The 9,833-nt window shown below is 39.7% G+C and overlaps 1 protein-coding gene across 1 annotated transcript in view; it reads right to left on the bottom strand.

Moving 5' to 3' along the window:
- The window catches only part of Atl3 (atlastin GTPase 3), a 42,897-nt gene that overhangs the window by 12,537 nt on the left and 20,527 nt on the right, over positions 1-9,833 (bottom strand). The window contains exons 4-8 of the mRNA XM_029472843.1: positions 8,774-8,878; positions 7,245-7,324; positions 6,163-6,208; positions 5,405-5,497; positions 4,395-4,533 (exon numbers count right to left, since the gene is read on the bottom strand). Coding sequence (XP_029328703.1) covers positions 4,395-4,533; positions 5,405-5,497; positions 6,163-6,208; positions 7,245-7,324; positions 8,774-8,878 — 463 coding nt within the window. The remainder of the gene's footprint in view (positions 1-4,394; positions 4,534-5,404; positions 5,498-6,162; positions 6,209-7,244; positions 7,325-8,773; positions 8,879-9,833) is intronic.

The raw sequence follows: 9,833 nt of genomic DNA, 5'->3' as shown, positions 1-9,833 counted from the left end.
GATGGTTGTGAGCCACCATGTGGTTGCTGGGATTTGAACTCTGGACCTTCGGAAGAGCAGTCGGGTGCTCTTACCCACTGAGCCATCTCACCAGCCCTCCAAAATTTTTAAAAAACCTGTGTGACTCACAAGCTAGTCCTAGCTAAGTATTTACAAATCATCTACTTTTTTCAACTTAGAATTTATTCTTCACTGAAACTCAATAAAGCCATGCATGAAGGTGCATGCTGAAAATCCAGCACTTGAGAGGCTAAGGCAGAAGGACTGAGTTCAAGGTCAGTATGGGCTATTATAATGAATTATAGGCCATACACAGCAAGACACTGGCTCCAAAAAGAAGTAGGTATAATATACCTCAGTGGGTAAAAGAGGTTTGGCTATGCAAGTCTACTGACCTGGATCCCACTAAAGTGTAGAAGAGACTCACCTCCACAAACCTGTCTTCTGACCTCGACTACCAAACCCAGGCCCTGGTATGTGGGTCTCTGTGAGTTTGACACCAGCCTGGTCTACAGAATTGAGTTCCAGGACACCCAGGGTCACACAGGGAAATGTTGTCTTGAAAAAACAAAAACCAAAAGCCAACGCCAAAACAAAACAAAAAAACAATAAACCGATAACATACTAATATATTTGTGCTTTTCTGACCGGTTTACATATTTTCAATAATTTGGGTTTTGGAGTTTGGAGATTAGGGTCTAAGTCTGGGTTTGAACTTGAGTTTGGTGTTTGGTTGCTTTTTGGTTTTTGCTCAATGCTGAAGATCACACTTAGAGATTCAGATATGTTAGGGAAGCCTCTATAATTGAGCTACATATCCCTAGTCCTTCTGGACTTGCCTTTTCATATTTAAAAAGAGCATGACTTAACCCCTGTAATTGTATCTTACAGTTCTATCTTGGTCATGGTGGTATATACCTTCAATCCTGCCATTCCAGAAACAGAGGTCAGCATCTCTGAGTTCACAGCCAGCCTGATCTACATAGTGAATTCCAGAGGCCAGCTAAGACTAAAAAATAATTAATTAAAAAATATATATATTGTTCTATCTTGAATGAGGGAAGCAAATGATTCCTAGTCATGAGACTGGAAATTGCTTACCTTAAATTTCCTCCCTGTCTTATAAATATAAACAACACACTTAACATTTAGTTAATAAACCATCAGCAAAACTGTGCTGCCTCCCCAAACATACATCATATGACCTTACTTGAAAGGTGCCCCCCAAAAAATCTGATTCACTAAACAGGAGAATTTATAATAGCTGAGGAGGTCTTAAATTCAGAACGATGGGCTGGTAGGAAAAAGAGAGAGAGAGGACAGCCAGGTGACAACACAGAAACTGCCAATGAATGCCAAGGATTGCCATCACCTCCCAGGGCCAGGAGCGAGGCACGGGATAGGCTCTCCTCAGAGCCCCTGAAGGAAACCAGCCACTACTTCAAACTTCTGGTCTCCTGAACTGTAAAGGAATAAATCTCTACTGTCTTAAGCTGCCCAGCTTGTAGTGACTCACTAAAGACAACCACAGAAATGCAAACAACATGAGTCCCAGTAACATACAACTTCAGGTCACAGACACAAACCTTTAAAAACTGCCTACTTTCTAAATAAAAATGCTAAGATGAACTGAGTGTCAAAATAGAAGGCTCTGAAATATCAAAATGCATGAAGATGGGAAATACTGACATTTTTCTATACTTATTCCTGGTAAACCTGAGCTCCCCATGAAACCAGGGCATGACATGAAAAGTCACTGACCCATCCCCCTAAGCTCACCTATTGAAAAATATCAAAGCTGGGGGTGGTGGAATACGTCCATAGTCCCAGCATTTAGAAAGTGAAAACAGGAGAACTGCTCCAAGTTCAGAGCCAGCCTGGACTACATATCAACTCCCAGGTAAGCAATGCTAAATAGCAAGGCCTTAACTCAAAACAATCAAAAATCCAACAGTTTAGATTTGGTAAAAAATACAGCTAAAATGAAGTGTCATAACCCTGAGAGAACATTACTAGCCAGGCATACAGATGCGGATGAATACCTTAATCCCAGCAGTCAGGAAGTAGAGGCAGGAAGATAAGTTCAAAGTTACCCTCGGCTACCAAGTGAGTTTGAGGCCAGCCTGGGCTAGAGATCCTACCCCTCCCAAAAAAAAAAAAAAAAAAGGAAGAAGGAATCTATATCATTACACACACACATATACACATGTGCACACACACACACATATACACATGTGCACATACATGCACATGAGTGCACTTAACTTCCTTAACTTTTTCTCCCTACTTATCTCTAAAAAATTTTCTCCCAGTTTTTTTAGGTAACAGGTTCTACCTCCACTGTTTACCTAAGCAGATATCTCTACCAAACCCAGGCCTTGCTCTTGAATATCTCAACCACTGAGTAACAAGATCTCACAGTATCCCCTTTAGGAAAGCTGCCAATCACTTAACACATCACACAAGTGTCAAACAGACAGTAAAGGTTACAGCTTTCAAATTTAGTTTGATTCAAGGCACTTAGACCAGCTGGCCTGTAAATCTTTTTAAAAGATTTATTGATAGAGGTTAGGGGTGGAGTAAGTGGCTCAGCAGATAAGAGCACTGCTCTTCCAGAAAATTCTGGCTTGATTTCCAGCAACTACATAATGGCTCAAAAATACCTGTAATTCCAATTCCAAAGGCTCAGACACCCTCTTTCTGGCCTCTGCACATATATGGTTCACAGGCATATAAACTGGCAAAACACCATACACATTGAATAAAAATAGAAATAAATCTTTGAAGAAGAAAAAAAGAGAAAATGGCTCAACAGTTAAGCATACTTGTTGCCCTTGCAAAAGACCCAGGTTCAGGTCTCAGCATCTACATGAGGCTCACAATAAATAACTCCAATTCCAGGGAATCCAGCACACTTTTCTGAGCTCTGCAGGCATAAGACACATACATCCTATATATTCATACAAGCAGGCAAGACACTCATACAAAAAAAAATAAACAAAAAAAAAAAAAAAAAAAAAAAAAAAGGCTAAGTGTCCATTTCAGTTTTGTGTGTCGCAGCACATACACAAGTGCATTATGTTCATGCAGTACCCAGGAAGGCCAGAAGAGGGCATCATATTCCCTGAAACTACAGTTACAGTTACAGTTGTGAACCATTTAATGTGGGTGCTGGAAATAGAACCCAAGAGCACTCTTAGCTACTGAGCCATCTCAGCTTCATATCTGTACACATTGACTTAGACAAATATATTTCTTTTCTTAGATCAACTAAATCAAATAAAATGAAAATTATATATTTATTATTTATTTTATTATATATTTATTATATATTTACTGAGGCTATTCTTAAAGGACAAGTTGCCCTGGTAACTCAACATGTACATATTCTCTAAAGACTTCCTCCAAACAACAATGAACGTCTATTTCCACGGTGTAGGCTTTAAGGTGTTCACCTCTGTCCCACTGCTTTCAGCTGAGCACTTTGAGTGAGTTGCTTAACTTTTCTCATTTTTGCCAGCTTCCTGAAGCTGAAATGAAATGATGTAACTTCATGGAATCACTGTGAGCTTAGTAATAAAGCATTTTGTATAACACTGGAAACCCAACTGGACTGCAAAGCTAACAGCTACTATTACAGTGTTTTAGGGAAAATTAAGAGACTCAGATCAGCCTATAAACAAACTGCTTAACAAGTATAAACTGTGGGCCAGCCATTAGGTGACTCAGGGCCTCCAGGAATAAGGAACAAAAATAAGATAATGGTACCCAAGCATCCCAACTTGGATTCTCTAACCTAGCATTGACCCAGCAATTCTTGACGTTAGCTAATGACCCAGCATCAGGTTTTGGTAAAAGCACAAAGGAGTTGAAACAGTATTTGGCTGTGTATCATGGTACTTTTCCTCAGGAAGATATTTTTACTTGAAAAATATTGACTGTCTTATGTTTTAGTCTTCCTTCATTTAGCACTCTGATCTCTTATAAAGCAAAAGCTGTTTCTTAGAAAGAGCCCTAGCCAGGCGTGGTGGCGCACGCCTTTAATCCCAGCACTCAGGAGGCAGAGGCAGGCAGATCTCTGAGTTTGAGGCCAGCATGGTCTACAAAGTGAGTTCCAGGACAGCCAGAGCTACACAGAGAAACCCTGTCTCAAAAAGAAAAAAGAAAGAAAGAGCCCTGAAGAACATTACTTCATTTTCAGTTAGTGAAACAGGCAAAGTGCTTCTGATGGTCATCGTAATCAGGAGGGAAATCTGAACTATACTAATACTATTCTTTCTATGAGACCATATTCATTCTCAGAAACATCCATTCGATTCATAACTGACTCTCACTGCAAACTGTGGGATTCCAAAGATGAAATCACATGTACACTAGCAATGTCTGTAACATACCTTTCAATTTCCCATCAAAGTTGGGGCTTGTGGCCACCTGGAGCCCTGGATGTGGTAAGAGAAAACAGGTGACATCGGAGAAACATGAGTGAATATGATTTCTCACATTCTGAATTTCTTCATGTTGATGTTCCTTCACCTGCCAAGGAAAGTCAAGTTTACAAGCCAAAGACAATTTGGTATTCTTCACCAGCAGCCACTAGCATAAAGACAGAAGAAAGAAGACTTCCCAAATGACAGATCAGAGTGACAAATGGGAAAAGCCAGACCCCCAAAAAGTAGTAAGTGTATGAATGTGCTCGAGGCTCCCATAGCTAACAGAGAGTAGAAACTAAAGACTTGGTTGTCAAAGGTATTGTGCAACATGTAAGAAGAATAGAAAGCTTGTTGGCCAGGAGGATCCAATAAGCTAGCATTGACTGACAAAGGTCTTCTGTTTTAGGGAACAGGCTAGACTTGTTTATATATATGCCAAAGCAAATAATACTGAGTAAGAACAGAACTACAATTCTAAATATGATATTCTAAAGGCACATATAGAATGATTCAAAATAACTGGAAATTATAATTATAAAGGCCTTTTGCTCAGAGTTCCTCTCCACAGTGCCTATATATTATATACCCTGGCTCTTCAACTTTACCATGAAAAAAACTTATACTAGGACCAGAAAGATAGCCATCTTTCTGCTAAGCAGGTAAAAGGTACTTGCCATCAAGTCTGCCAACCTGAGTGTAATCCCTGAGACCCACATGGTGAAGAGAGACCTAACTTCCATATGTTGTTCTCTGACTTTCACATAAGTACTGAAGCACTCTCCTCTCTTTCTCTAGCACACACACAAATAATACTTGTAATTTTAAAATTTTTAAACAAAAAATTATACAGGTTTATGCTAATATTCATAAAAATGTAACAGAGTATCATTTTCAATCATATGCTTTAAAAACAATATTCAAAAGCAAATGAGAAAGTTACTACCTTTAGAAATCCATTCAGATTTCCTACTTACATGTAAACGCTTATCCAAAAATGCCATTCCTCCTTGCAGTCCATAGTTATATTCATAAGGGAAACTCCAATCTCGAATCAAAAACATCAGTGTCTATTGTGACAGAGCAGAACAGAATTACAACACTGTATAAGTGCATATTCAAGGTTAATTACAGTTATTACTGTAATATTTTCTGCTAATCTTTTCAAAGGGGGCAAGGGCATGCTAAAGCAATATAGCAAGATATCTCAAAAAAAAAAAAAAAAAAAAAAAAAAAAAAAATAAGTTTAAGGTTTCTCTGCTTGTGGACGTTGTACATCGTGGTGCGCACTAGGCTCCGCACCACGATGTACAACGTCCACAAGCAGCGGATTTCTGAGTTCGAGGCCAGCCTGGTCTACAAAGTGAGTGCCAGGACAGCCAGGGCTACACAGAGAAACCCTGTCTCGAAAAACCAAAAAAAAAAAAAATAAGTTTAAGGTTTCTTTTGCAAATATTTGGGAGCTAGTGAGATGGTTCAGAGGTTAAAAGCACTTGTTTTTCCAAAGGACCAGGGTTCGATTCCTAGCACCCACATGGAGGTCCACAAATTCCAGTTCCAGGGGATCCAACACCAGGCACATTTACACGTTCAGTTGAAATATTCATGCACATGAAATAAATCTTAAATTTTTTAAATATTCACTTGGCTGGGCGTAGTGCATTTTTTAGTCACTATGAGCACTTAGACCAGTGTGCAGAAACATTCCCATTTGGTGCATTCTGTTATCTCCAACGGCAAAAGTCCTGCCACCATTGTAAGTAGCTGCCCAACTCAAATGTCTGCATGAAAAGAAACAGATGGCAAGTGTCCAGGTCTGACTTTTTCTGCCCTGTTAACAAATGGGAGAAAACAGAGGCCCAAGAAGTAAAATATTCTCTCAATAGAATCTTTAAACAACTAAGAAATGAAAAGCGGAGTTCCTCCAAAGAGGGGTAAGGAAGTGGGACTATCAACTAAAGAAATGTTTGGAAGTCTGTCCCAAGGTCTCTGCCCTCTACCAGAGAAATGAATGCAAGAGTAGTATGTATGCATAGTTGATAACAACAAACATCTAGCCTTGAGGCTAAGAAAATCCTTCACTAGGTAAAAGCTTTCAGCACAGAAGCCTGGGAACCCAACCCAAACTCAACCCCCAGAAGCCTTGGCTGGTTGGTCCAGGACTCACAGAGACCCTGTCTCAAAAAACAAAATCAGGAGCATACATTATGTACCACTGTTTGCTTTTATTTCTTCTATTTTTATGTGTACGTCTGTGCTGTGTTGCTGTTGTTTGTGTGACGTGTATATTGCATGTACATGTAAATGTACATGTTAGTGTATATATACACATGTGTATGTGAAACCAGAGGTTACTACTGGATTTCTTCTATACCTTTCAACCTTAGTTTATGAGACAGTGTCTCACTGAACCTAAGCTAAGCAGTTTCCTAGACTACTGGCCATTGAGCTTCAGATAACCTATTTCTACCTCTCCATCACTGGGGTTAGCAGCCACCATACTGAAACTCACTATGTAGACCAGCCTGGCCTCAAACTTAAACAGATCCACCTGCCTCTCCCTCTTGAGTGCTGTGGTAAAAGGCATGCACTACTACACCTGGTTGTTTACGTGAGTGCTACAGATTCAAACTCAAGTTTTCATGTGCTTGCACAGCAGGTACTTCAGTGACCAGGCCTCTCTTCCCAGCACCCACCCAGCCACAGCCTTTTCATCCTATCCCTCCTCCTCTCTGGTCTCCTTCCTGCACTCAGACACACCCTCTTAATGTCTAGATTCCATACATGATAGAAAACACACAATATTTTATCATTTACCCACTAGTCCCATTACCATTTCTTGTTACCTGTAGCTGCTGAAGATCATCTTCCTGAATATTCTGGGACAAATTGTAAATCTGGAAAACAAAATCAAGATTGATAACACTCTGTCTTACTTCAAACAAGTTCCAAATAACACTGGACGGAGCTTCCCAAATGAAAAGAGAGAGAGCAGTATTATCTGTCTTTTGGAAAAAATTAAAATATAAGGCTAAAATCACAAAATTCCTTCTTTATAGTTTAAAATACTTTAAGAGGTTTGAGATTTTCTTAAAATATTTTGTATATAATTAAATAAGTAGAAAATAATAATTATTTTTGTGCTTCTAAGAGCTTAAGTTATGCATATAGTTTATGCTAATTAAATTTTATTGACAACTTGACATAACCCTGAAGACACCTGGGAAATCAGAAGCCTCAACTGAATAATTCTTCAATTGTCCTATGCCTGTAACTGAAAAAAATGTTTCTTAAAGATTTATTTATTTTATTTATGTGTATGGGTGGGTACATGGGCACAGGTATGTGTACCACATGCAGGCTTGGTACCATGGATCTCCTGAACTGTAGTAACAGACAGATGTGAGCTGTCCTGCAGGTGCTGGAAATTAATCCCAGGTCCTCTAGAGCAGCAGTCAGTGCTCTTAACCACTGAACCAGAAAGAGGGTTTCTTGCTTGTTGACTGATATGGGAGGGTCTAGCCCACTGTAAGTGGCAGCATTCCTAGGCAGGTAGGCCTGAAATAAAAAACTATATATAAACATATATGTAGTTCTTTGTACTGTCATACTATTTCATGTCTTCTTTGCCCTGTGAATTTGCTATTAAGGTTAATTTTATTATACTTAGTGTGGCTTCAGAAAGAAGCAGGCAAGTGTATGTAGGAATCCTAATCTGAGTGTGTGTGTGTGTGTGTGTGTGTAAACTATATACAGTAGCTAAGCAGGAGCAGGAGACAGTCAGTCAGCACCACTCTTCCATGGTTCCTGACTCCAGAGCTCCAAATTCCTATCTTGAGTTCCTGCCCTGACTTCCTTCCATAAAGGATCATGACCTGAAGTGTAAGCCAAATAAACCTTATCTTCCCCAAGTTCACTTGAGTCAGAATGGTTTATCACAGCCACAGAAAAGCAAACTGAAACACAGTCTAAAAAGATCACTCATAGCCAGGTGGCGGCGGCGGCACATGCCTTTAATCCCAGCACTCAGGACGCAGAAGCAGGCAGACCTCTGTGAATTCAAGGTCAGCTGGTTGGTCTACAGAGTAAATTCTAGGACAGCCAGGGCTAGCCCTGTCTTGAAAACCCAAATTAAGTAAAAAATAAAACCACTTAAATACAACCACAAAAATTGCATTAGCAGAAAATAATTGACAGACTACAGAGCTCACTGTAGAATAGTTGCCTTGCATTTTCAAAATCCTAGGTTCAATCCCTAGAAGAAGGGAGAAAGGGAAGAAATAGGGAAAGGGGGGAAGGGGAGAAGTGGGAAGCAGACAAAGGAAAGGGACAGAGGGGAATCTTACCTGAACAGAACTAGTCATAGTGCTTAGAGCAAAAATGGTAGCACAATCCTTCACAGTGGACTGGCTGTCAAAGGCCCCCTGGGTATCCATCAGAATAACTGCAACCTTAAAGAAAAAGAAAAACAAAAGGTGAAAATGAAAAGGAGGAGACTGCAAAGAGAAAAGTACACAGTAACCATTTAGGCTTTCTGTATCCACCCCAGTTCCCAAACACTGCCACAGAGGCTTGTTTATTTATAAATTAATGCCTAGGCCTTAAGCTAGGCTTGTTCCCCAACTAGTTCATAACTCAATTAGCCCATTTATACTATTCTATGTCTGCCATGTGGCTGGTTATCTCTCCTCAGTTTCATACATCTGACTTCCTCCAAGTCTGGGTGGTGAATCTCCTGCACAACTCCATACCAGAATTCCTCTATGTCAGATGTCCTACCTTCTACTGTATCCTGCCTTGCTATATAGGCTATTCATCTCTTTATTGACAGGTGATACTTTTATACAATGCACAAGAGTTTATCCCTACAGTATACAGTAATCCTGTAGTCCCAGCACTCGAGAAGCTGAGGAAAGAAGATAACCGTATGTTCAAGATCAGCCCGGAATACATAAGGAATAGTCCAGGATAGGCTATAGAATGAGACCCTGTCTCAAAAAATCAGAAAGAAAAACTGAAAGTAACATTTACATGAGTCACCCAACACTGCTTGTAGGTTCTATCAGAACAAGCAATTCAGTTCCTGCTTTGGTAAGAGCACTTCACTAGTGGCTATGTGCTCTGACCTGGTGAGATGCTACAAAACACAAGCATATGGAACAACATAAAGGATAAAATTATGCCACCAAAGGAAAACATCAATGTCATAGCCAGCCACTTACCTCACTATCCACCAGGCATTTCATTTTTAATTAAGTTATGAAACATTTATTTATTGAGAATGTAAACTACAATAGTCACTACAGAAATCAGTAGCTTAAAAATTAAAAATAGATTTCCTGTATGATCCCACTATACCACCATATGCATACCAAGGACTCCATATGCTACCACAGGTATGCTCAT

This window comes from Mus caroli, chromosome 19 (genome assembly GCF_900094665.2).
Source record: "Mus caroli chromosome 19, CAROLI_EIJ_v1.1, whole genome shotgun sequence".
NCBI classification, from domain to species: Eukaryota; Metazoa; Chordata; class Mammalia; order Rodentia; family Muridae; genus Mus; species Mus caroli.
The sequence above is the reverse complement of the archived record's forward strand: the minus strand, read 5'-3'. Positions and strand labels throughout refer to the sequence as shown.